This window comes from Eretmochelys imbricata, chromosome 3, assembly GCF_965152235.1.
Source record: "Eretmochelys imbricata isolate rEreImb1 chromosome 3, rEreImb1.hap1, whole genome shotgun sequence".
NCBI lineage: Eukaryota > Metazoa > Chordata > Testudines > Cheloniidae > Eretmochelys > Eretmochelys imbricata.
This window is the reverse complement of record NC_135574.1, coordinates 69,165,943-69,193,782: the sequence shown is the minus strand read 5'-3', so window position 1 is coordinate 69,193,782 and position 27,840 is coordinate 69,165,943. Positions and strand designations below refer to the sequence as shown.

The following is a 27,840-nucleotide window of genomic DNA, read 5'->3' as shown; positions in this document are numbered from 1 at the left end:
GTATCAGGGAGAGGGCAGTATGAGCAATAAGGTGGTATTGGGAGAGATACTGGGGATGGAGGCACTACTGATGGTGGGGATTTATCAGGGTGGTATTGGGTTGGGTATTGGAGATCAGAAGGGATCAGGTGTGGGGGCAGTGTCAGCAGTGTGGGTTGTATCAGGATAGAGGTGTTGGCAGTGGGGCTGTATTAGGATGGGGGAGGTATTAGGAGTCATATCAGGGATGGGGGCAACATTAGCAGGGAGGTTGTGTCAGCAGTGGAGGGGCTGTAGTGGCAGATTGGAGGCAGTACCATTAGGGGTGCAGGGAGCGTATCAGGGTAGGGGCAATACCAGGAGAGGTATCGGGGATGAGAGGTTGTATTGGGGATGGTATCGAGGGAGAAGGGGAATCAGGGATGAGGACTGTGCTGGGGGTGGTAGCAGGGATGGGGGCAGTGTCAGCAGAGGTATCAGGAATAGGCATGGTATCAGGAAGGGGATCAGGGATGTGGGAGGGATCAGGATGGGAGCCAGGCATGGGGGACTTTATTGGGGGTGGTGGCATCAGGGATGGGGCCAGTATTAGTAGGGTATTTGAGATGGGGTGGTATCAATAGGGCTATCTGGGATGGGGGCAGCATGAGGAGGGGGATCAGGGCGGTATCAGGAAGGGGATTGGGAAAGGAGGCAGTATAGGGGATGGGGGCGGTATCAGGAGGAAGACAGGGGGATGAGAGCTGCATTGGAGGGGACGGAATCGAGGATGGGAGTGGTATCGGGAGGGGGATTGGGGCGGTGTAAGGGACTGAGGATAAGGGGTGCGTATTAGGGAGAGTATCAGGGACAAGGGGCGGAACACGGGGATGGGGCAGTATCAGGAGGAGTATTGGCGGTGGGGGCGCTACCAGAAGGGGGACGGAGGCGGGAACTGAGGATAGGGGCAGCAGTACCGGGGAAGAGGCCGGGGCCGGGAGGCATGTCGGGGCCCCGCCCTGCCGGAGTCACAGAGCGGCAGCTGCCACGTCAGGGCAGTTTCCTGCCGTAGCCGGAGCCGAGTCAGCCGCCGACGCGCGAGTCCCCGCCCCCGGCCACCGCACAGCGGGGAGCGGCCGCCGCCGGGCCGGTCGCAGGGAGCCGCCGTCCGCCTCTGGCCCAACGTCCGCGCCATGGAGACCCGCTACAACCTGAAGAGCCCGGGTGAGCGAGCGAGGGGCCGCGGGACCCGGCAACGTCTTCCGGGGCCGCCTGCCTGGGCGGGAGCCGGCTCCCTCCTCGCCCTGCGCTGGGGCAGCGGCTGGCGGCCTCCCTCGAGGCCTCGGCCCGGCGAGGGGTACAGGCCGCAGTGGCCCGGGGTTGGGCCGCGGGAGGAGCGGGCTGGGAGGCGCTGATAGGCCGGAGTCAGCGGCCGGGATGGGGTCTGCGGGCCTGGGAGCCTCGGAGCCTCCTCAGCCCCAGGGCGACGCGGTCGGTCCCTCGCCCTGCCCGCTGCGCTCTCGGCCCCGTGGGGAGACGCTGAGCTGGACCAGCAGCGAGCCCCTTCCGGGGGGCGGGGAAATGGCTGAACCCCACTCCCAGGTCGCCCTTCTCTCCAGGGGCTCTGGGCGTTCGCTCCCCCCAGCCATGCCACAGCCTCTGTGTGCCCGACACCCTCGCGTAGCCGCACCCCACTCGCCCTCTGCCCACCTGGGTCCCCCAGTCTCCTTCGCCCGGGGTTCTGCCCCCCCTCTGCCCCATGATGGTCCCCCCACTGTGCCAGGGCTCCCTTCCCTTCTTCCCGCACTGCAGGGTCCCCCATTCTCCTCCCTATTGCCTTCACACCAGAGTCCTTATTCTCCCCACCGGGCCAGGGGCTCTGTTGCCCCCAACTCTTCCTCACCAGGATCCCCCATTCTTTACACCAGTGGCTCTCAACCTTTCCAGACTACTGGACCCCTTGCAGGAGTCTGCTTTGTCTTGAGTGCCCCGAGTTTCACCTCCCTTAAAAATGACTTGTTTACAAAATCAAACATATAAAATACAAAAGTGTCACAGCACACTATTCCTGAAAAATTATGCACTTTCTCATTTTTACCATATAACTATAAAATCAACTGGAATATAAATATTGTATGTACATTTCAGGGTATAATATATAGAGCAGTTAGGGTTGCCAGGCGTTGGGTTTTCTACTGGAACACCTGGTTGAAAGGGGACCCTGGGCCCCCTTTAAAAATCCCCCGTTAAAAATCCGGCCGGCAGCGCAGCGGGGCTAAGGCAGGTTCCCTGTCTGTCCAGGCTTGGCGCAGCTCCCAGGAGAAACATGTCCCTGTGGCTCCTAGGCGCAGGGACTAGGGAGGCTAGGTGGTGGACCCTCCAGTGACGGACGACACCCAGAGCACCGTACTGGCCTCCTCCACCTTCCCGGAGGAGGTGATCGCGGCTCCACCCTGCAGGAGGACTTCAGGGCCCATCAAGAACTCTTAAAGAGGGTGGCAGCAAGCCTCCAACTCCAAGCAGAGGAGATGGAGGAGCCCTGTTTAATGTGTTGTCCCCATCTGCACCAGGTAGGGTGGCCTTGACTCTCCATGAAGGGGTGGCTAAGATTTCAAATGCCCTGTGGCAAACACAGGCCTCGTTGGCCCCCATCTCTAAAAAGGTGGAACACAAGTACTTTGTACCCACTAAAGGCATAAGTACTTGTATGCTCACCCAGTGCCCAACTTCCTGGTGGTCGAGTCGGTCAGCCACAGGGAATGGCAGGGTCAGCCAGCCCCAACCCCAAAGAACAAAGACTCTCAGAGACTGGACTCTTTTGGAAGGAAAATGTATTCGTCTTTGAGCTTCCATTTACGAGTGGCAAACCATGAGGCTCTCCTGGGCCGGTACAAATTCAATCTATGGGGTTCCCTGCCCAAGTTCGAGGACTCCCTCCAGGAGCGCAATAGGAAGGAGTTCAAGGCGCTAGTGGAGAAAGGGGCAGTGGCCGCTAGGGCGTCCCTGCAGGCAGCCTTGGATGCTGCGGACACGGCCCCACGATCCATGGCCTCCGTGGTGTCCATGAGATGGGTGTCATGACTCCTGCTCTCTGGGCTGTCCAACAAGGTGCAGTCTTCCATGCAGGATCTCCTGTTTGATGGGAAAGCTCTGTTTGTGGAGGAAACAGATACAAGGCTGCATGGCATGAAAGACTCCCGCATGACCCTCCAGACTTTGGGCCTCTATGTCCCTGCTCCAGCAAAACCTAAGTTCAAACCACAGCAGACTCCCACCCAGGCCGCCCTCCTGAAGTATGAGGGCGCGCATAAGAAGCAGCAGGACTATAAGAGACGCCCATAGAGACAGTCTCGGCTTGCCTCCCCCCCAACACCCCCCAGCCTGGGTCCTCCAAGGGCAAGCAGGTGGGAAAAGGCGTTTTTGACAGGATGCTCAGGGGCACCACGCCAGTCCTCACCAGGGATCCAATAAAGCTCCCCTTCTCCAACCGGTTGTGTGCTTTCCTCCTGGAATGGTTGCGGTTAACCTCGCACTGATGGGTCCTCAACACCATCTCCTGGGGTTACACCCTCCAGTTTACTTCCTCCCCACACAACCATCCCCCCGTCCCTCTTGGGGGACCCCTCGCATGATCCTCTGCTTGAGCAGGAGGTGGGGCGGCTCCTAGGACTAGGAGCGATAGAGGCGGTGCCCGAGGAGTTCGTGGGCAAGGGATATTACTCCCATTATTTCCTTATCCTAAAGGCCAAAGGGATGCTCAGGCCCATCCTGGACCTGCGAGGTCTGAACCAGTACATGGTGAAGCTCAAGTTCCACATGGTCTCCCTGGCCTCCATCCTTTGCTCCCTGGATCCCGGGGACTGGTATGCTGCCCTCAACCTACAGGACGTGTACTTCCACATCCACATATTCGAGGGACACAGGCGCTTCTTCCGTTTCGTGGTGGGACAGTATCATTACTAATTCACGGTCCTCCCATTTGGTCTGTCCACTGCCCCCAGGGTGTTTACAAAATGCATGTCGGTAGGGTAGCGGCCTACCTCAGACTGCGGAGGGTCCAGATATTTCCTTATCTGGACGATTGGCGTGTCAGGGGCACCTCCCGGTCGCAGGTGAGGGATCACGTGGCACTCCTGTCCAGGTGCACCGTTCCACGTTAGTCCCGGTCCAATGCATAGAGTTTATCGGGGCGCTCCTGGACGCAGAGTCGGCCAGGGCGTCTCTCCTGCCAAACAGATTCGAGATCCTAAAAGGTCTCATCCACTTGGTCACAAGGTTCCCAGTGACAACAACCAGGGTTTGCCTGCAACTCTTGGATCACGTGTCGGTGGTGCCCCCGGTTCTGCTCTGCGGGGGTCTGGGGAGGGATGCTACCTCCGATGCCTTTCTCTTGCCAAGGTGACTTCTCTTCGCCTTTCCACCATTCCCTCTAATCAGCAGGGTCCTGGAAAAGGTAAAGACGGACAAGGCCCAGGTCCTCTTTCAGGGTCAGGGGGGCCTCCTCCATCCAAACCTAGCGGCGCTTCACCTCACGGCGTGGCTGCTCAGTGGTTAGGCGGAGAGGAAAGGACGTGCGCAGAACAGGTTCAGCGCGTCCTCCTCGAAAGTAGACAGCCCTCCACTCGCCGCACTTATTTGGCGAAGTGGTCCTGTTTCTCTAGGTGGGCGGCGGACCAGGGTGTCTCCCCGGTGGCCACCCTAATCCAGCTTATCCTTGATTACCTCCTCCACCTGAGGGCCCTGGTCTCACCTCTCATGGAAGGTGGCCTTCCTGGTTGCAATCACGTCAGCCAGGCGAGTCTCGGAGCTCAGGGCCCTGACCTCCGAGCCGCTGTACACGGTCTTTCATAAGAACAAGGTCCAGCTCTGCCCACACCCCGCATTCCTCCCGAAGGTGATCTCCGCCTATCACGTGGGTCAGGACATTTTTCTACCGGTCCTCTGCCCCAAGCCTCATGCGTCCAGTGAGGAGTGCAGTCTTCACACACTCCATGTGCAGCGGGCTCTGGCTTTCTACCTCAAGTGGGCGAAGCCATTCAGAAAGTCCTTGCAACCGATCGTCGCCTCGGCTGAGCGTGCGAGGGGCCAGCCAATTTCGACTCAGCGGCTTTCCAGTTAGATCACTTGGTGCATCCTCTGCTGTTCTGAGTTGGCGGGTGTTCTCCGCCACCCATTTTGAGGGCACACTCGACTTGGGCGCAGGCCTTGTTGGCTGCCTTTGTGACCCACGTACCCATCCAGGACGTTTGTAGGTCCGCCATGTGGTCTTTGGTTCACATGTTCACCTCGCACTATGCGATCATCCTCCAAACCAGGGATGACACCATGTTTGACAGGGCTGTCCTCCATCCTGGGAACTTGTGAACTTCTACCCACCTCCAACAGATATAACTTGGAATCACCTGTTGTGGAATACACATGAGCAATCACTCGAAGAAGAAAAGACAGTTACCTTTTCTGTAACTGGTGTTCTTCGAGATGTGTTGCTCATGTCTGTTCCACATCCTGCCATCCTTCCCCTCTCTCGGAGTTGTCTCTCAAGAAGGAACTGAGGGTGGGGGGAGTGCTCAGCTCCCCTTATACCATGCCAGGCAGGTGCCGCTCCAGGGGTTGCTGGGGGGCGCTCCCTCCCCCACAGGTACTGCTAGGGGAAAAACTTCTGGCACCGGTGCACGTGGCGAGCACACACACCTGCTGTGGAATAGACATGAGCAACACATCCTGAAGAACACCAGTTAAGGAAAAGGTAACTGTGTTTTCTTCGCCTGCTTACCACCAGCTGTTTATAAGTAACACTTATGATTAGAAGAGGTCCTAAAAACAATAGATCATGCTTTTGTGTGTAAAATGTAGCAGCCTTTTTGACGACCTATAACTGGTGCCATCCACCAGTATCCTTAGTATACTGCCTGTAGATGTCCAATTAGTTTGGGATATATTTACAGGAGTGTCGTGTGTAAGAGACAGGAGGTAATTGTCCCGCTTTGCTCAGCGCTGGTGAGACCTCAGCTGGAGTACTATCTCCACTTCTGGGTGCTACACTTTAAGAAAGATAGGAACAAATTGGAGAGAGTCCAGAGGAGAACAACAAAAATGATAAAAGGTTTAGAAAACTGCCCCATGAGGAAAGATTTAAAAACAACAACAACCCTGAATGTGTTTAGTTCTGAGAAAAGAAGACTGAGGAAGACCTGATAGCCTTCATGTTCAAGGGCTAGTATAGAGAGGATGGTGCTATCAAGAACTGTTGATCAGAAGAAGGTATAAAATGCTGTATTTATGAAACGTGGACTTGTCTTGGCATGTGTACTCTCGTTCTTACATTCATCAAAAAACAAAAAAACAAACAAAAAAACCTGATACCATGAACAAGACTGTCATAGACAGACACCTGCTTTACTTTGGCTATTATGCGGGTGGTGGACTGTGGCAGAGGTAAGGTTGTTTGGATTACGTTCATGTTTTCCAGTATTGTAGCATTGGGTGTTTTCAATTTTTTTAACCTTGATTTAGGATTTTGTGACTTTCTGAGGTTTGATATTAGAGAATTTATTAACAGTTTGTGAAAAAACAGACAGTTGGACTACAATCTTGTGATAAGATATAAAAGTCTGACAGCTCTTCATTTGTGTTTTCTCCCTTAGGTATGTATGTACATTTAGAAAATCCCTTTTGTTAACAGTTAGTTTACATTTTAAATGTATAGCATAACAATTTATTTTACAAAATGCCCAAGTTCAAGATATTAATAGATAAAACATATATAAACTTTTTGGGCCATATTTTTCACTGGCACTGCTTAGAGTTTTAAAAATGTATGCAATTACCATTTTGCACATGCAAATGTGTGTTCTATCTGTATATGTGTACATGTTGTTTGTGTTACGTGAGGACCAACTGGAGAAGGAAGGATTGAATTAGGGAAGGCATAATCAAATTATAGCACACAATTGTTGTTTTAAAAGGATAAAAGAAATGTTTAGCGGAATTATTTAATTTTACAAACATACTAAGATGTTTGTGTATAAATCAGTGGGACTACTCAGTATGTAAAGTTACACATATGCAAAAGGCTTTGCAGAATCAGGGCCATGATAATAACAAGTGTCAACATGTATTGACTAGGTGTCTTGTTTCATTAAAATACTTTTTAGTGACATCTATATAGTTGATAACACTGATTGGTTACATTGGTACATTCATTTATTTATTAGAACTTTGAGCAAGAAATATTCAATTATGGGTTGTATTGTGCCTCAAAGGAACAGCATTGCATTGGAAAGGGAAGTTGTAAGTAGAGCAGGATCGGGTGAGGTTGCACTGTAGCAGGAGTCCCAGAGGAATTCTGGCTGGCTGGCTGGCTCAGCCTGAATTTCTCTTGGGGCTTCTTGGGATTGCCCATGGCAAAAGGAGTTGGGTCTATGGCTCCACCATTGCTCTTCCCCTTCCCACGCTGTTTGGGGAGATGGGCATTATTACTAGTGGCACTAGCATGGAGCAGTGGCTCCACTTCTCAGCCATGTCATCCTGTTATTAATACTGAAGACAGAAGGGAGTTAATTTTAAGATGACATATTCTATAAGTGTCAGGTAGGCTCTTTGCACCCTCTTCCCAGTTGCTGCTCCATCCCCACAAATACTCCCCATATGCGTCTGAGCAGGGTTGGGAAGACTTGTGGCCCTCTGTAGTCTGACATTTTTTTAATTGTGGTGAACATTCACTAAGCGGTCCTGCTTTTATATTTTAATGCATTTATTGCTAAAATACAGATGTGATTCCTCAGATAATTGTACAACTGTAGGATTATAAGAACAGTCACATTGCAAATAAAATGTTATCTTGTGTTTCTGTATTTTAATAAACAGATTTCAGGGTCCAGTAAAAGATATAACCTTACTCACCTTGTCTCTCTAATAGTCTGAGACCAACAGAGCTACAGCAACACTGCATACAACAGATTTTAGGGAAGCAGACTTATAATTAATATAAATATTTACATCTGATTTACCACACATGTTAATTGATGAGATATTCAGGCACACTTATTTTATATGGTTTGCCATGTCATTGAAAGTAAGAGTTGCACTGAACGGCAGTTTGGGGTGCTGGGTGTCTAGGACAAGTACGTGTGGTTAATCTGGAAATCTGGCTGTTACCATTCCTACTTGCTCTTAACAAGAGACTTTTAAATGAAACTATTTCTTTGCACCTGCTGCACTAAATAGCAATGACTGCAGAAAAACTGAATTTTAAATTCAGCAGGCTTGTGATTTCCCCATGTTAATATTTGGGTTTAAAAGTAAGTTTTAAAAATGACTCACCTGTTAATATATAACATGATATAAAATGAATTATAAACAAAACTTTGCAAATAAAATTATGGCAAACATTTTAAAAGTATACCAAAGTTGTTCTGCGGGTATATGTCAGCGTGGCTCACACTCTAGGTGCACATACATGCAAGAGAGGAATCTTTCGAATAGCAATGTCTGTTGGGCCGCACTTGCACTATTCATGTCCTTGTGCCCATCCACCCAACGGCGTAAAGGGCAGAGTGGTCACAACTGTCTCTCAGTTCCCTCTTAGTGCCCATGACAGTGAGATGTAATGAGTGGTGTCTGTGTGCTGCCCTGTGGAATTTACTTCTCTTGCAAATTAGATAGTCAGGGTTAATTCCCTTTAAGGTTTTTCCCCACATTTTTTTTATTTGGTTATATATTTTTTAAAAATCAAACTAAATTTAATTTGTTCCTCAGGACTGGGTGTCTCTACCCATGCAAAAAATGATGGATTCTAAACCCTGAAGCTTTAAACCATGCCCACCCTGTGATTGTTTAATCCCATTTACAGAGAGCTGCATCTGCTGTCTATTTTATCTCAGGGAAAGCCATGTCCCTGACCACTGCTTAGTGTGTCATTTGTTCTTTACAAGAATGAGGAAGCAAACATCCAGCTAGCACTGTGTTAGACCACAAAGATGTTTAGAAGAGCATACTCTTGTTCACACCTCCTCTTACAAAGAAGTGAATCACAGTTGCATTGGGGAGTACAATTGGACTACCTCCGGATATAAAGAACTTGGTCTCAGAAGGCCATGGCTCTTCACATAAATTTACTAGAACAAAGAGCAGTCAGACTGCAATGCTATGCATGCCAGTCTGTTCTACAGAACTTCACAGTTGAGATTCTCACAGACAACACATCTGCATTGTACTGTTTAAAGAAGCAAGGAAATGCCTACTCATTACTTCCATGTCAGGTGGTGATCAAGTTATGGACATAGTGTCATCAAAATGGGACACCCTCAAGTCACTCTTTTTGTTTGAGAGTCAGAAACAACCTAGCAGACAATCCATCACCAATGATATGTGGTCTTCGAAGAGCTCTGTCATCAAGCCAACATTTCATTGGTGGGGAAATTCCATTACAGAGTTGGTTGGTAGCAAAGGTAGGGGAGACATGCCCAGGATTATTGCAAGATGCCTTCCTTGTACTATGGGATCAAGGTCCCATGTACATACTTTTTTTCTACCAAATTCTTTGATTCCAAGAGGCATATGCAAAGTAAGACAGGATGTAGCTACACTGATTCTGCTAGCATCAAATTGGCAAAGAAAGTTCTGGCTGACCAGCCTCCTCAGAATGTCTGTCTAGCCTTCCATACCACTTCTAGACTGCCCAGATATAGTATTGCAGAACCAAAGTCACATAGTTCACCCAGACAGGAGGTCACTACATTCAACAGCCTGGATGTTGGCAAGTTGAGTGCTACTGACAGAGAGACCACTCCCTGTTAGTATAAGAAATCCTGCTACAAAGTAGAAAATTCTCCATGAGAAAGACTTACTCCTCTAAATGCAAAAGATTTTCCATTTGTGCAGTTCAACACAAACTGTGATCTGTTGGAGGTTCATACGTCTAGAATCCTCAACTGTGTTCTGCATTTCAAACTTGGGTTGTTAAGCGACTAAAAAAAATTAATCGCGATTAATCGCACTGTTAATAATAGAATACTGTTTGTTTAAATATTTTTGGATGTTTTCTACATTTTCAAATATATTGATTTCAATTACAGCACAGAATACAAAGTGTACAGTGCTCACGTCATATTTATTTTTGATTACAAGTATTTGCACTGTAAAAAAACAAAAGAAATAGTATTTTTCAATTCACCTAATACAAGTACTGTAGAGCAATCTCTTTATCATGAAAGTTTAACTTAAAAATGTAGAATTATGAACAAAAAAACCTGCATTCAAAAATAAAACAATGTAAACTTTTAGAGCCTGCAAGTCCACACGGTCCTCCTCCTTGTTCAGCCAATCGCAAGTTTGCTTACATTTGCAGGAGATAATGCTGCCCGCTTCTTGTTTACAGTGTTACCTGAAAGTGAGAACAGGCATTTGCATAGCACTTTTGTAGTTGGGATTGCAAGGTATTTATTTGCCAACTGCGCTAAAATTCATATGTCCCTTTGTGCTTCAACCACCATTCCGGGGGACATGCGTCCATGTTGATGACGTGTTCTGCTCAATAACAATCCAAAGCAGTGCGGACCGGCGCATGTTCATTTTCATCATCTGAATCAGATGCCACCAGTACAAAGTTGATTTTCTTTTTTGGTGGTTCGGGTTGTGTAGTTTTCCGCATTGGAGTGTTGCTTTTTTAAGACTTCTGCAAGCATGCTCCACACCTCGTCCCTCTCAGATTTTGGAAGTTATATCAGATTCTTAAACCTTGGGTTGAGTGCTATAGCTATCTTTAGAAATCTCATATTGGTATCTTCTTTGCGTTTTGTCAAATCTGCAGTGAACGCGTTCTTAAAATGAACGTGCTGAGTCATCATTCGAGACTGATATGAAATATATGGCGGAATGTGGGTAAAACAGAGCAGGGGACGTACAGTTCTCCCCCAAGGAGTTCAGTCACAAATTTAATTAACGCATTATTTTTAATGAGCGTCATCATCATGGAAGCATGTCCTCTGGAATGGAGGCCGAAGCATGAAGGGGCATACAAATGTTTGGCATATCTGGCACGTAAATATCTGCAATCCCAACTACAAAAGTGCCATGCAAATGCTGGTTCTCACTTTTGGTGGCATTTTAAATAAGAAGAGCGCAGCATTATCTTCCGTAAATGTAAACAAACTTGTTTGTCTTAGTGATTGGCTGAAAAAGAAGTAGAACAGAGCCTACAAGATCACTCAGAAGTTTTACATTGTTTTGTTTTTGAGTGCAATTATGTTAAAAAAAAAATCTACATTTGTAAACTGCACTTTCACGACAAAAAGATTGCACTATAGTACTTGTATGAGGTGAATTGAAAAATACTATTTTATTATTTTTACAGTGCAAATATTTGTAATAAAAATAATATATACTTTTATTTCAGTTACAACACATTTTTATATAAAAATATAGAAAAACATCCAAAATATTTAATACATGTCAACTGGTATTCTATTGTTTAATAGTGTGATTAAAACTGCGATTAATCCTGATTAATTTTTTAATCATGATTAATTTTTTTGAGTTAATCGCATGAGTTAACTGTGATTAATCAACAGCTCTATTTCAAACATTCTGGACTTGTTCATTCAATTTAATCAAAATCCATTTTGCAGTGATGTTGGCTTGCTACCCACCCGTGCAGTCGTGTTCATTTTTTTTTTTACTTACCCCACAGTATCTAGATTTCCAAAGAGGTTACTCCATGCATATCCACCAGCAAGAGAACCACCTCCAGTATGGGATCTCAGTATTGTCCTTTCAAACCTTATGGAACCTCCCTTTGAGCTTCTTTCTGAATGCACTTCACACAACCTTACACTCAGAGGAACCTTTTTAGCCTCCATTTGTGACCCTTCTGGCTGATGTAAACACCAGGCTCTGATGACTGATCCTTTTTACACAACTTTTCATAGAGACAGGGTTATGTTGAGAACTTATCCTAACTCTAGTCCCAAAGTTGTGTTGGACTTTCATTTGTATTAGTCTGTTAATGTAACCAGTTATCTTTCCAAAACTCCTCAGGAGAGAAGAAATTCAATCCTTGGACATTTCAAGGCCTCTGTTATATTACCTCAATAAGACACAGACTTTTAGAATATCTCCTCATCCTTCTATTTTTTTTATCTGTAGTTTCTAAGGATCAAGCCATCTCCTCCCAGAGAATATAAAAATTGATACACATTTACTCGAATTTTGTTAGTTAGATGACTCCCTTTTCTATTTCTTTTTAATAGTATCACCACACTGTTGTATTTCATGGCTTAAAAATGTTCTGTTTATAAATAATATGGTTACTTTGTAAATGAATTGTATAAAATAGTCAAGATGTGGTTAATTTTACTTGGCGTACATTGTAAAAATTATCAGAAGGTAACTTTTCAAGGACTTCATTGTCCAGATACCTCAGTTCTCTGTCAGATTTGCCTATCCACTTTCAAATGTCACCGTCATCCACGGGCACTGACACTCCGCTGATTAAACTCCAGGTTTTCTAGATATAAATGCATTTTAAAAACTGATTTGACTGCCTACCTTGGCTAGCCAAAATATGCCTAAACTGTGTTAGCATGAACAGGATTAAAACCATGTTTAAAATTGTTCTGCTAACTCAGTTCCATTTCTAGAGCAGATGCCCTGCTTTCCTTTATCCTTGTGATAAATTTTATACTGAAATCTGCTGCACCTAATCTGACAAATCAGAGGTGCTATTTACCTGTCTTAAATAGCAGTTCTCATTTTCATAGGAGAATTTTGTGATTCATTCTTCAAATCAAACTTCCCACCAGATTTGAAATGTACAAGTAGCTTTGATTAGCCTTCAAATAAATACTTTTAACTGAATTTATGAAGGTTTTCTTGGTTTTGGATAAAGGATTATATCTTATATCTGAAGATGTTTCTGTGGATTTAGTCACTCTGTACACAGGGTCAGATTAATGAAGATCGTAATCAAAGAAATATTTTTTTTCTATTCATTCTCATATCATTTCTGCCATATCATGATTTAAATCACTAGTCAGGAATACTCGATTTAATCATGGATTTCTACATAAATGCGCATTCTTGTTGGTTGTTATAACCTTAATACATATTCTTCACAACTCAGAGATAGATGTAGGTTTCATTTTTAGAGGGTACACACTGTACATTTTTAAAGTGATTTATTTTGAAAACTTTTCAGATTAGTTTTACAGCTCTATCAGAAAATGAATGATTGTTTGGTTGTTTCATTTACCAAAGGTAATTGAAGCAGATAGTTCACCGCCCAGTGACTTCATAAATATCTCCAATTCAACAGGTTAATTATTAATATTTGGAGGATTTTCTTGCTATGCTGTGTTAGGAGGAGAGCATCACCAGACAGACATTTACATTTTTTTATTTAACTAAAACAACAATGTTATGTATTCTGGATTTTTTTCTTCAACAGCAAAAATATAATATTTTAACAAAACAAACATGATTTTTTGAATGTAGTTAAACATTCACATTTTTTAAAATCAGGTTTGTTTTTGTTAAAATTGTTTTAAAATAAAATAGTTAAATGAAATATTTAGAAAAACAAAAATTAAATTGACTGTGTCAGCCAGGTCAACATGAGAAACTTAAAATATTGGCTTCTGCAGCTAACTCAGTCATCTTCACCTTCATTTTCCTGTTTGTTCATAAACTGGAAAAGAAAAAGAAGCTTTCCTGCTTTTTCAGGTCCCAAACGATTTCTCAGTTTGTAATGAATTAGTCCAAAGGAAGGAAATATTATTTCTACACTGGTAGAAGAAATTACTGCTGCTATCGCTTCAACAGTCTCTGAATCCAAGTGTTTAAGTGACTTCCACCAGTTCACTGGTGTGACTTTCTTTAAAACTTCAGCAAACATGTATTTCTTGATTGGTTCTTATTTCCAAACTGGGACTCTTTTACAGCCTGCTGCCATTATAGGTTTTCCCTTCTACTGAGAGAATGGTATGGTAGATCTCAAATCAATGAAGGCTACATTCAGAAAGACCTGAAGACTTCTGGAATATGCTGCTCAAACAGTTTCCCTTTTGTTTCTACTGCCTGTCTCTCCCTTCTCACATTTATCTCCAGACTTCTTCTCCTTGTCTTGGTCTATTCTGCCCCCAACAACCTTCTATCCATTGAACTTTTTGAAACTTTGCACTTTTAGAGAGAAGTAAGGGACTGACTCTGTTTACACAAATTTGCAGAGGGACAAGAGGTTTGAGGTCTATTATTTCTCACCTCTTTATATTATTTATTTATTTAAAAAACATTTTTGCTGTTAACAAGCATGTTATCTCTGGAGACACATATCCACAGTTTGAGAACTGCAAAACTAAGCATCTCTGATGGTATCTTCTTGACCAAGGTGGGCAAACTCCGGCCCGCGGGCCACATCCGACCCGTGTGACTGTCCTGCCCGGCCCATGAGCTCCTGGCCAGAGAGGCTAGCCCCCGGCCCCTCCCCTGTTGTCCCCGCCCCCCTGTAGCTATGCCGCACGTGGGCAGCGTGGCTGGCTCCGGCCGGGCGGTGAGGCTGCGAGCTCCTGCTGCTCTGAGCTGCATGGTAAGGGGGCGGGAGTTCCGGGGGGCCTGTCAGGGGGTGGGGGTGTGGATAGGGGTCAAGGCAGTCAGGGGACGGGGAACTGGGGGGTTGGATAGGGGGTGGGGTCCTGGGGGGGGGCCTGTCAGTGGGCAGGGGTGTGGATAAGAGTTGCAGGGGGCAGACAGGGAGCGGGGGGGCGTTAGGGGGTGGGGTCCCGGGGGGGTGGTTTGGGGCGTGGGGTCCCGGGAGTGGGTGGTCAGGGGACAAGGAGCAGGTGAGGTTGGATGGGTCAGAGGTTCTGAGGGAGGCAATCGGGGCAGGAAGTGGGAGGGGGTGGATAGGGGCAGGGGCCAGGCTGTTTGGGGAGGCACAGCCTTCCTACCCGGCCCTCGATACAGATTCGCACCCCGATGTAACCCTCGGGCCAAAAAGTGCTGCAGGGCTGGAGCACCCACAGAAAAAAAATAGTGGGTGCGCAGCTCCAACCAGCAATAGCTGATGGGCGGTGCTGCTGATCAGCTTTTTGGCATCTTGGGGAGGAGATTGCGGGAGGGCAGAGAACAGCGAGCGGGGGGCTCGGGGTGGAGCGAGGGCAGGCGCCTTGGGGGCTGGGGGTGGAGTGAGAGTGGGAGGAGGCGGAGTGAGGACGGGACTTCAGAATGGAGAAAAATAAAAGTCAGTGCCTATGACCATGAGGCTGAGGGTGGAAGGGGCAACACAGAGAGCTTCCTTCTCTTTTATTGCAGTAATAAGACAGGGTCAGGTGGGTGTGGGGCTTCACACTTATCAAACAATTATTACTATTCGAGTGATATGAAAGATCGAGCTACCATTCATGGTCCAGGGACAGCACCCTGATAGAAATTGCAGCAGTCTCACCTTTCCAAGCACCTGGGAAGGAGTGGAGGCTATCTCTTCACCTGGCCCGAACTGAGGCTTTAGTGTGGGAATGGTGGCACAAGTATTTTTCATCCTTACTGGTAGGCTTAGTTATCAAGGTACTACATGTGGGGTAAATGTTTCGGGCACCACGTATGTATGTTTTCAATGGCAAAATGTAAAGTGTATCTGTGTGTCCCCGTGTACTTTCTAATGTTCGGTCCTCTCATAGAAATCTCTCAATGATTTTGTTTGCACTGTTAAAGATAATAGTTATGTAACTTTTCTGACAGTTAGCAGTCAAGGTGTAAAGTTTTTTAGGGCTTGTCTTCACTAGTGTGCTACATCGGCATAGCTGCATGGATTCAGCTGTTGATGTAGCGCATCTGGTGAAGATGGGCTATGTTGACGGGAGAGTGTTCTCCCATTGACATAATTTTACCCCACCTCAACGAGAGGTGGAAGCTATGGCAGCAGCAGAGTGTCTCCTGCTGACATAGCCTGGTGTAGACAGCACTTTAAGTCAATGTAACTTAGGTCTCTCAGCGGGTGTTTTTTTCACACCCCTGAGCAATGTAAGCTATATTGATTTAAGTAGTAGTGTAGACAAGCCCTTACTTTTTCTAGGCAATTGCTGAAATGCAAGGAGGTTCTTCTTGTGATAAAATATAATGATAGGTATTTCTTGTTCATCTGTATTTGTTGAAAGCAATTGTGAAAACCTAGTAAATGTTGTATTCCCCCCCTCAGCTTTAATGTAAGGGCCGAATTAATAAATCACGTACAATTTACTCATAATGTTGAGATACATTATTTGGGAAACTGTGAAACAACTAAATATAATTTTTCTCAGAACTTTGTGCTCTTATGACTCATTAAATCCTGTACCCTATCTGAGTAATTTATCATGTGCATCTGAGAATGAAGTCATGTGAGAGAAACATGGTGTGCTGTACCATATAAGCTACTTTGTTATATGAAGTGACTCCTTCAAGATAATGCTAACAAAATCTCCCGTATATTTTATTTTTTTTATTTTTTAAGGGAGCTTTTCATACTGATATACCAAATTTCCTTTTTCAGCTGTCAAACGTTTAATGAAGGAAGCAGCCGAATTGAAGGATCCTACAGATCATTACCATGCACAGCCCTTGGAGGTTAGTTTCTGTGTATATTTGCTGTAAAGCTGTTAGTTTGTCTCTGCTGTATAATACCTAATATTTTTCTGCCTGGTTACATTGCTTTAAGTCCATACATAATATTTAATTTTGGTTTTGGAGATTAATAGACCTTATTAAAATGGTCAGATTTTTATTTTTTCCTTCCTTGAAAACTACCAGGAACATTTTTAATCTAATGACTTCATGGAGTTGACTCATCGGTAAAAAGTACATAATAAAAGTTAAGATTTTATCTAAATAGTCATGTCACATTGTTGCAATATGTTTTTCCCCTGGAATTGCATAACATCATAATTTAAATGTAAAGTGGTTATACATCTAAAAAGAAATTCATGTTATGAAGTTACCCTAGCAGAAAGTTTAAGGCTAGATCCTGTAATTGGATTGACATGTGTGCAGCCCTGTGCATACATGGGAGCCCATTGAAGTAACTGGTTGTTCAGTAGGAGCAGAAGGGAGCAGTTGCAGGATCTCACCTTTTAAAAAAAAAAATCTTACCCTAATGATGCTCTCTATGCTGCAGTCTCAGTCCTGGAAATATTATAAACAGTCAAAAATTTGAGGAAAGGTGAAATTCTAGAGCAGACAAGACGAAACTTAAAAAAAATATATCCTAATGATTTATGTTACAGTATTGTAGAGTTTCTGGTTTTAGATTGTAGCTGGAAAACTCCCCAATTTTTAAAAAAAGGGAAAAAAAAATGAGGGATGTTTATCCAGTAAACACCAGAAATGGTTATTTGTATCTATAGGCTTGTCTACATGGAGCAGTAATGCAGACTTGGAGGGTGTGATTTTCTAAGTGCACTAAAGCAGCGGTTCTCAAACTGTGGGTTGGGACCCCCAAAGTGCGTCGCCAGGGCTGGCTTAGACTGGCTGGAGCGCAGGGCTGAAGCCTGAGCCCCACCAACCCAAAGCCAAAACCCAAGGTACTCCGCCCTGGGTGGTGGGGCTCAAGTTACAGGCACCCTGCCTGGGGCTGAAGCACTTGGGCTTCAGCTTTGTACCCTTGCACAGGCCAGTGGGGCTCGGGCTTTGGCTTTGACCCTCCCCCCCAACCTGGGGTGGCAGAGCTTGAGTGGGCTCAAGCTTTGGTCACCCCTCCTGGGATCATGTCATAATTTTTGTTGTCAGAAATGGGTTGTGGTGCAACGAAGTTTGAGAACCCCTGCGCTAAAGTGTTGCATGTTAATTTGTTCCTGTAGACCTTGCTGGTACATACTAAAGGTTCCCTAGTGTGCTTTAACATAGTGCTGTTTGAAACAGTACTACATTACAAACAGATTACTCATTACAACATATACAGAGAGAGAGAGCCCTGAAAACCCCCCATTTTTGGATATCTACACACAACCCAAAAATTTCTAAAAGTAAACCTTAAAAAACAAAAAGAAAAGGAGTACTTGTGGCACCTTAGAGACTCACCAATTTATTTGAGCATAAGCTTTTGTGAGCTACAGCTCACTTCCTCACGAAAGCTTATGCTCAAATAAATTTGTTAGTCTCTAAGGTGCCACAAGTACTCCTTTCCTTTTTGCGAATACAGACTAACACGGCTGCTACTCTGAAACCTTAAAAAACAGAAGCCCTAAATGTTGGGACTTTGTCCTTTGGTGGAATTTTTGCAGAAAAGCTTAGTGCAGTTAGCATACGTAGAGCACTTAACATGCTTTTAGGTGCTATAAAGTACAGATTATTGTTATTGATTAGCTTTTGTTTTTGCTTGCAGTTTTTCTCCTGAATAATGATTTTGGTAAAATATCAACTTTTATTTTTTCACTTATATTTCTGTTTTATTTTAATTCCAGTGTTTTAAACCAAGTTCAGGGATAAACAGTACCTGGATTTTTGTAATAGTAAGAATATGAAGGCCTATTTCAGGATGTTATTTACTGGTAGTTTGTATGAATCTGCTGATTCCTTATTAGGACAGTCTCTCTCTCCTGGGGAGAGAACAGTGAGAAGCAAAACCTGAATAAATGTTGACAGCACTATATTCTGTCCTTTCAAGAGTGATAAGTAGGTGGGCAAACATACAGCTGTGATCCAGCATTTAGCATTAGTCATGAGTAGGGATATGACTTTCTCAGTGTTGGTCACCACTGTCCCCAGACCCTGTAAATTTTGCTGTTGATTTCAACTCAACTGTGAAAACAGAGAGCATGTCTTAATTAACAGTAAGCGATCATGACTTTTTTGCGGTGTCAGCGGAAGTGAAAAAGTTAAAATGGTTGGAATATGCAAACCTTTGAATAATGGTAAATAGTGGACAACAATGCCAGCAACAAAATATGAGTAAAAATTGGCAAAATTAAGTGCTAAGCAACGAGCACAGCAATATTCTCAAACATTTAATGAAAACAAAGGAAAGTTATTTTGTATCTAGTGTAGCATGTTGATTTTACCAGAAACACTAGCTGTAACAAGCATCTGGAAAGTGCAACACATAAGTACCAACCAGAGGCATTACAAGTGGAGGAAAACAGAAATCTGAAACGTCAGAAAACAGCTGTTTACTACTAAAATCGAAGAGCAGCTTTACAGGAGATATGAAGCTTTCAGCTTAACAGAAGCCTTTTCTCCCTCTTGTATATCCTTCACAATTCAAAACTCAGAGGGTTTTTAGAATGCAATCTGGAACACACACTGGAGTTATACCTAGTGCAGACCAGTTGGGTAAGTAAAACTTTCTAAAGAATTTTGAATATGACATTCAGTAATTGGAGAGACAAGGTGGGTGAGATAATATCTTTTATTGGACTGACTTCTCTCGTCTCTCTCACCAACAGAAGTTAGTCCAATAAAAGATAATGTCTATTGGTGAGAAAGATGAGAGAAGTTGGTCCAATAAAAGATACTACCTTACTCACCTTATCTCTCTAATATCCTGGGACTAACATCCCAACACGCATACTTTCAAGATTTAAAAGAAAAGCATGGTAGCAGATGAAACTATTGATGCTGAAGACAGATATGTACTCAATATTCTCGCCATCCTTGGCCCAACAAGCAGTGACAACAAAGCTACTTCAGCTCCACATGAACAAAACAAGCTGGAAGTATTTTTATTGAGTTATGAGGTTTTGGAAGCAGTTAATTTAAAACAGTAATCCAGGCAGTAAGGGAAACTGTTGAGAAATTCATAATACCATTTGATTGCATGACTGCATTTGTGACAGATAATGTCACTTACATGGTGAGAGTTTGGGATTGAGGTTTGAAACCTTTATTTTTAAATGCAGTACACCTGATGTGCATGGTGCATTTCCTTAACCTTGTTGGCAATTTGTGGATGAAAATACTTTTAAAAGTAAATGCATTTGTTGTGACTATAAAACAGGCTTTCACTGTCTGCCCTACAATGAAAGCACAGTTTTGTATGTTTCTAATTGAAAAAGGGAAAAGTCCTTGCATACCACCAACCCCTGTAATAATCAGATGGAATAGCTGGTTCAAAGCACCTCTTTATCATCTTGAATATGATGAGGATTACATTTCATTTTTTAGAAAGAGGAATGATCATAATAATAGTTTTAATGTGTTGCAGAGGTTAATCTCTGCCAGTCTCCATAGGTTAGAGGCTCTAAAGGAGTTTGCACCACATATCATGAATACTTTCATGGTTTATGAAGAACCCACAGTTCAGGCTCATTAGGTGAAAAATGACTGTGATCTTGTGCTGTAAGCTGAGAGCTCTGTTGAAACTTAACAACATCCAGCAACCAAAAATTGCACCTCTAGAAAGCGCAATAAAAAATAAGTCATACATGGAAACTGACTCAACCTCCCGTTTTTGCCAACCTGCTGCTGCTTTTTTCAGTGCTGTATTGCTCCTTAACTGTAGCCTCCACAATGCAGCACTGTCTTATAGTAGTTATTCTCATGTAGCATTCTTCTGATTTTGAATTTTTGCTATTCTACAGAGTTACAGTCCATGCTTGTTTTAATAAAGTAATAATTATCTGTTTTTGTCCTGCTCTCTCTGACTTATGTGCTCTTGTTTTTTAGGATAATCTTTTTGAATGGCATTTTACTGTTAGAGGCCCTCCAGATTCAGATTTTGATGGAGGAATTTATCATGGACGAATAGTACTACCACCAGAGTATCCCATGAAACCCCCAAGCATCATTCTGTTAACAGTAAGAGTATTTAGCAGTCATCCTTTTTATATGGTCATTTCAATTAGAGTAACCATAAAAGATTTTGGCAATATGGGAGAGAGTTCACTTAGAGAAAAGTGCAGAATTGTGCCTTTTTGTTTTGTTTATCCATTTGTATAGCTGTAAATGAGACTAAATGAAAAATCTGAAGACTATTTATGCAAGATTATATACATTATGGAAAAGCCACTGTAGGATAGGGTGACCAGATGTCCCGATTTTACAGGAACAGTCTTGATATTTGGGGCTTTTTCTGTTATAGGTGCCAATTATCCCCCACCCCCTGTCCCGATTTTTCACACTTGTTATCTGGTCACCCTACTGTAGGATGAACTGAACTTAGTGCTTTGACCACTGAAAGAGGAGGGAAAATAATTCCCCTACTGCTGTGGTAGGAGGCATAATGCCATGCCATTTGATTCACTTTGGAATAGTGATGTAGGCAGGGACAGTTACCTATGTTGCATGCTGAAATGTTATTTATAGTAACTGTAATGAAATATAATCTGTTTATTAAAACACTTCAAGTTCTTATTCCAAGGCCAGAGAAACAATGAGAAATAGTGGATGAGCAAACAAACTGAGTGACCTCGTCTTGAGAGAGGTTTACTATCCAGTTTCAATTGACATCGAGAGCTGCATGTGACCAGCACCAGGCAGGACCTTGCCTCAAATTTGTGTCAGGAGGATTTTATTTAGTAAATAATTCAATATTTGTGTGTGTGTGTGTGTATATGTGAGTATGAAAGTTGCAAAGACAAGCACTCAAAACTTAAGAAATGCCAGAATTAAGGTTACCTATGCAACCTTAATTCAGAACCCTTGTGCATATGCATTAAGATACAAGAATGGAAAAAATAGTATGTGATCATGTAATTAAAGACTGTATCATAATTAAATTATATAAAGTGGAGCCATATTGACCCCTCTACTTGGGTCGTCGGCAGGGTTTTGGACTTTTACATCTACAGTACAAATTTCTACCACTTGGGTTAATGGAGTAACTGGTAGTAGGAGTAGGCTGTTATCTTCTATGTGGACCAGCTACTAGAAGGGGATGAAATCTACTAAAAAAGCGTGTGTCTCACAGCTGTTTGTTGACAGCAGAGGAATGTTAGACGCTCAGGATTCCTGAGTTCAGTTCCAGGTTCTGAAGGGGAGCTTGCTACAGTGGTTGTGGACCCTTCTGTTCCTGTGACCTCACCTTGTTCCTGTCCTCTTCTGTTCCTGTACACCCCTGGTTCCTGCCCCTCCAGCCTCTGCTTCTATTTATCCCCACTCCCTGGGTCCTTCCCTCTTCCTCTGCTCCCTGTACCCTCTGGCTCCTGCAGCCTCTTCATCTACTCTGCACTCAAATTTGCTGCTCATCCTTCACACTGGCTATGTGCCAGACAGGGAGCGCAGATAGTGCAGGAAGGACAGTTTCACTGCTCTTAGTCCTGTGTTCCATACCACAGTGAACCCCAGCAGCTGGGAGGAGTAATTGCAGGGAAGATCCTGCTAAGCCCCTGGAACCCTGGGCTGAAGCATGCCCAGTGAAGTTTGAATCATCAGAATATTTACCTGCCACACTCTGTCAAGCCTCTAGTAAGCATGTGAAAGCTGAGATTTTTCAAAGGGTCATAAATTGGTAAAATTTGGATAATTTTCACAGAGATGGCAAAAAAGCACTTTCCTGGTGTCAAATTTTAAGTCTCTCTGAAGCATAGAGGTGCTAGAGATTTTGAACTGAACATTTGTTTAAAAAAAAAAATAAACATGGGCAAAACAATGTATTTTTTCCTAATCTCATTCTTGGAAACTGCTGAACTGTGTTAGCTGAAACTTCTCCCTCCAAATCAGCCTCACATGAACACCCACCATGGATTTGGCAAATGCTTGACTAAGTCATAAGCAACGGAAAACAGGGTCTTATGATTGAAAGTATCCGGCAACCTTAACTATAGATGGTGCTACCAGCTCTGCCTGTAAATATAACAAGAGCTACCCTTTCAGCAACACTTAAAATATGTTTTGGCAAAACAGGACAGCATCATAGTGGCCTTAACTTCTAAATTTTTGTATATGATTCAAAAATTTGATTATGATCACCCATTATTAATCAATTCCAGTAAATTTTCCATAGTATTTTTGGCTTTTAAAGCATTGAAATTATTCTCATTTGTCATATTAAATGTTGCAGATCTTAAAAGTGGAATACAGAACTCACTTTTGGAGGACTTCTGCTATTTATGTTATGTTTAAAAGATATCTTAAATGGGAGATTGTCTTCAGTGATTTGTGTAAACAGCAGCAAGTGTGGCTTCAACAAACCTAGTCGAGCTTTATGTTGTTGTCATTTGTTCAGTTGTTACATGATGATTGCAAACAGATTTACTTGAAAAGATTTTTACCTCTTAGTTTTATTGGTAGAAGCTAGTTTAACAAGGAATATTTCGGTTGAATAATGTCTTTTTTGTTTTTCTTCCCCGTCTCTCTTCCCTGAAGGCCAATGGCAGGTTTGAAGTAGGGAAGAAAATTTGTTTAAGCATCTCAGGACATCACCCTGAAACGTGGCAGCCTTCATGGAGTAGTGAGTATTACTTAATATTCAGTGTAATTCTTCTTCAGCAAAACATTGATGGACACCAACAAAACTAGTTTTCAGAATTATGTTCTTTGTGAAATTATCCATTATCTTATTTCAGTTTTATACTGTGCTCATCAGCATATCATTAAGCACAGTGCTTGATATATGGGCCAATCTCTGATGACATGCAGAGGAATTTCTTCTACTTATTCCCCTGACCTCAAGGAGACACTGGAAATAACATTGTTTCAGTTTCTGTCCCTTATAAAGAAATAAGTAGAATGGTGAGAAGAGGCACATGGTTTTAGTGTCATCATTTTTCCTGGATAAGTTGATGATTAAACTTTGAATTTAATGCATTTCTATTAAGCTCACTTAAAGTTTCTTTGTAAACAAATCTTAGTTGAATTGACTATGGAATCAGTATCTTATTATTGTATCTATTGATCACAGGACTAAAAAAAAATAAATTCTAAGGCAATATTATATTTGCTGCATGCCAACTAATTGTATGTTTCTTCAGGGGTAAGGTAAAGGGTGAGTAGGAGTCTTGGCTGGTGCTGTGAGCACTTCCTCTCCTGTTTCAATCTAATTTAACCATTCATGCCACATTCTGTTCAGGTTAGCAGGGCTGACCTTTAGGGTCTGAAAACTCCAGAGCTATGCCCTAACTCCATTTTCTGACCAACATAGATGTCCATATTAATCTCCATTTTTAAGCAAAATAGGAAAAATAGCCACTGAATTTGTGGAGGTCACCTTGGTGTAAATTAATCACTATGGTTGAAAGTATATCACCCTAATTTTCCAAAAACAACATGGGTTATTACAGTTTCCACCACAGTTGCCTGGAACTAGCCATTGGGGCCTGTATAGCCCATGATCATAAGTCCCATGTGGTGTTGGGTTTTTTTGTGGATGCCAGGATTATGGCTACCACTGACACTAGGCTGCCTTGAGTTCTGCAGATGAAATGGTTCCTCTGCTGAGTTGGCAAGATAGTCTCTGGCGCAAGGAGGGATACTGCACAGTTGCAAGCAGCCAAGCCAAAGCATACAGAAGTAGGAAGGCTGTTTCCCCTCAACTTGAGCAGCAACTATAGCATACTGGAAGGTGGAACCAGGCCTCCCACCCACCCTCACCAGCACCCTTCCTCAGTCTTGTGAAAAGAGTGGAAAACAGGAAGCACCATAGGAGAAGAAATCTCATAGGGAGAGAGTAAAGGGGGCTGATCTCAAGGGAGAAAAAAGGATGGGGTACCCAGGAAGGGGAAAGGTAAGGTGGTATGTTTAAGATCAGTGAAGGGATGTGAATTGGTGTGAGAGGGAGGTATAGGGAGGACTTGGAAGAGACAATGGAATACTGATGGGCTCAAGGGGGTGGGAGATCAAGAGAAGTATGGTGAACTATTGATATTTATTTGCCCCAGGTAAACAAGCAGGTAGAATTTTACAAGGCTGTGTATATAAAACATTCTGAGTGTTTTTTTAAATTTATAGTTATGAAAAATACTTTGAATCCTTTACTTCCTAGTCTGATCACTTTAAGTTTTCCTTCTGAATCAGCTTGAATAGTGATCTAGATTGGATATTAGGAAAAACTATGTCACTAGGAGGGTGGTGAAACACTGGAATGGGTTACCTAGGGAGGTGGTAGAATCTCCATCCTTAGGGTTTTTAAGGCATGGCTTGACAAAGCCCTGGCTGGGATGATTTAGTTGGGATTGGTCCTGCTTTGAGCAGGGGGTTGGACTAGATGACCTCCTGAGGTCTCTTTCATCCCTGATATTCTATGATTCTATGTGTAGTGTTTCAGAGTAGCAGCCGTGTTAGTTTGTATTCGCAAAAAGAAAAGGAGTACTAGTGGCACCTTAGAGACTAACCAATTTATTTGAGCATAAGCTTTCGTGAGCTACAGCTCACTTCATTGAATGCATTCCGATGAAGTGAGCTGTAGCTCACGAAAGCTTATGCTCAAATAAATTGGTTAGTCTCTAAGGTGCCACTAGTACTCCTTTTCTTTATGTGTAGTGTGTGGTCAACTGAGTAACATGGTTTGTAATTCTGAAATGGCACTCTGTACTAAATGAACTCTAAAAGGAGAGGGGAGGATCCAACACCCTGAGTTTAAAATGACTGAATGGTTTTTGCTTTTTGTAAGTCTCACTGCACTATACTACTTATACATTTCCCTGAAGTGGGAAGAGGAGGAATCATGCCGCAGGATGCATTGCACAAGGCCACATCTTTTTGCGTTTTCCACCCTCATCTATCACTTGTTTGTTTTTATGCCATATTGTTAATCATTTGTCCCTACCCTGGATATAAATTGCACACTAAAATATACTGAAAGGATTAAATTCTATGACCAGAGTATTGTGGAAAACCAGGGCTCATAGAACTGTGCATGAATCAGCATGTTCTCCTGAAGCAGAATTACAGCTATGAACATTTTGAGGCTGCAGAATCTCAGGGGTTCTATGAGCAGACCAATTTTTCAGTCTCTGCTTAATAGCTTTTAAACTTTTTTCAGCAATTGTGGAGGGCTTTTGTGGGCAGTATATATGCTGCTGTGGTATTTATTATCTGTGGGCTTGTATGTTAATTTTCTTAGGTATTATCCAACTGAGTAGCACTTCTGTAATTGCCTATTTATTTAATGACAGGTTTCAGAGTAGCAGCCGTGTTAGTCTGTATTCGCAAAAAGAAAAGAGTACTTTTGGCACCTTAGAGACTAACCAATTTATTTGAGCATAAGCTTTCGTGAGCTACAGCTCACTTTATCGTATGCATTACATGAAGTGAGCTGTAGCTCACGAAAGCTTATGCTCAAATAAATTTGTTAGTCTCTAAGGTGCCACAAGTCCTTCTTTTCTTTTTGCCTATTTATTTAATTACTGTTATGGTGCCTTAAGTTTTTATATAGGCATTCTTTTATTATATATAATAAACAATTATAATAAATCAAAAGAAGAAACATGTACACATGACAGGTATGTTATGTTCATTGCAGACACACAGAAAAACTAGTCCTTCTCCCGATGTGCTGACAATCTAAGGCCCAAATTCAGCAAATAACTGTACATGGGCCATGCCAAGTTAATCTCCTTGTTATGGTCCTTTTCCACTCTATTTCCTCCCTCCTTGTTTTGTACTCAGCTGTTCATTTTGATCAATTATTTCTATGGGCCTTAGCCTTCCTTTTCAGTCTTTGTCCTCTGCCCCCTTCCATCAGCCATCACCTCACCATCTCCCCTTACGTAACCCTTCCATCTGTGACTCCTTGCCATAAAAGAAAAGGGATTTTTCTTGTGTTCTCCTTATTTTTTGAAACTTTCTTCAGTCTTCAGACAGAATGGAATCTTGTAGACAAACTCATTTCGCCCCCCCCCCCCCCCCCCCCGGTCCCAAGTCTAGACTCAGTTAAGTAACAATTCTGGGAAAAACTTAATTTGAATCTTTATTTTTTTTCCAATTTCAGTAAGAACAGCTTTACTAGCCATTATTGGATTTATGCCAACCAAAGGAGAGGGAGCCATAGGATCCCTTGACTACACACCTGAGGAAAGAAGAGCACTTGCCAAGAAGTAAGTCTTATTTTTTTTTAACATCTCCAACAGTTTTTAATATAAAAATCATAGATCTGTAGGAAAGAGGATTTCCTTTCTTCTGATCTGAATAATCACTTCTAGGATTGTCAGTCAATTAGAAATAAGTAACTATATGTCAGGATTATTATTATTGTTAATTTATTTCTTCAATGCCAACAGTATGCTTGTATCACTGTGATTACATTTCTGGTCTTGTTTCTTTGTCCAAGTTTGTTTTGCCTTCAACATTAATTCCCTTTAATAACTTTTGTCTGTGAAGACTTTCTTTCTGCACATCAGGCTTATAGGCTGTTACCTTATCCTGTAACATCTATGAGAAAATGGTAGGCGTGCTAATGCCATCTGTACATTTGTCACTGCAGCCCAACAGAATGTCTTGCCGAACTGATTTCTTCCTAATAAAGAGAGAAGTAAAACGAAAGTGAGAATTTTCAGGACCAGTGTCTGGTCTCAGAGGTCTAATTGCAGAATTAAGGAAGTGGATCAATGGATCTTCATTTTGCATATCAAGGCAAGATCCCTTGCTCACCCTCAGAGCTTCTTAACTGGACCTTTTTGAAATTCCAGTTCTAACGAACGGAAAATCTAAATTGCCTTATTACCTTAAAGGTGAAATGGTTCTGTGGAATCACTACCTTTATGTGTTATAGTAGGACTTGAATAACAAATATAGCTCTTAGAAGCAGGCAGTAATAGAAATTTGTTGGTGACTAGTTTTCTCCTAAGCAGCATTGTCTCTTAAACAACAACAACCCCTTATTCTCTTCCATGCCTTGCCATTCAGAAGATTTAGAGTCTGGCATATACAGCCAAAAGACCTAACATGGCAATTGAAGGTTGATGTGACTTTCAATTTCTAGAAGGGGTGAAGACAAAGTCTGTGTTTTAGCATTGAGAAAAATGTTTCAGCTACTGTTCAGAA

The 27,840-nt window shown here is 43.1% G+C and overlaps 1 protein-coding gene across 2 annotated transcripts in view; it reads left to right on the top strand.

The window, feature by feature from the left end:
* The first annotated feature begins 1,040 nt into the window (after window positions 1-1,040).
* Window positions 1,041-27,840, top strand: part of UBE2J1 (ubiquitin conjugating enzyme E2 J1) — a 66,984-nt gene continuing 40,184 nt past the window's right edge. For both annotated transcript variants that reach the window (XR_013345595.1, XM_077812814.1), the window contains exons 1-5: window positions 1,041-1,182; window positions 16,481-16,554; window positions 20,587-20,718; window positions 23,227-23,311; window positions 26,789-26,894. Coding sequence is in view for 1 of the 2 variants with exons in the window: in XM_077812814.1 (XP_077668940.1) it covers window positions 1,152-1,182; window positions 16,481-16,554; window positions 20,587-20,718; window positions 23,227-23,311; window positions 26,789-26,894 (428 nt within the window). In the remaining variant the exon portion in view is untranslated. The remainder of the gene's footprint in view (window positions 1,183-16,480; window positions 16,555-20,586; window positions 20,719-23,226; window positions 23,312-26,788; window positions 26,895-27,840) is intronic.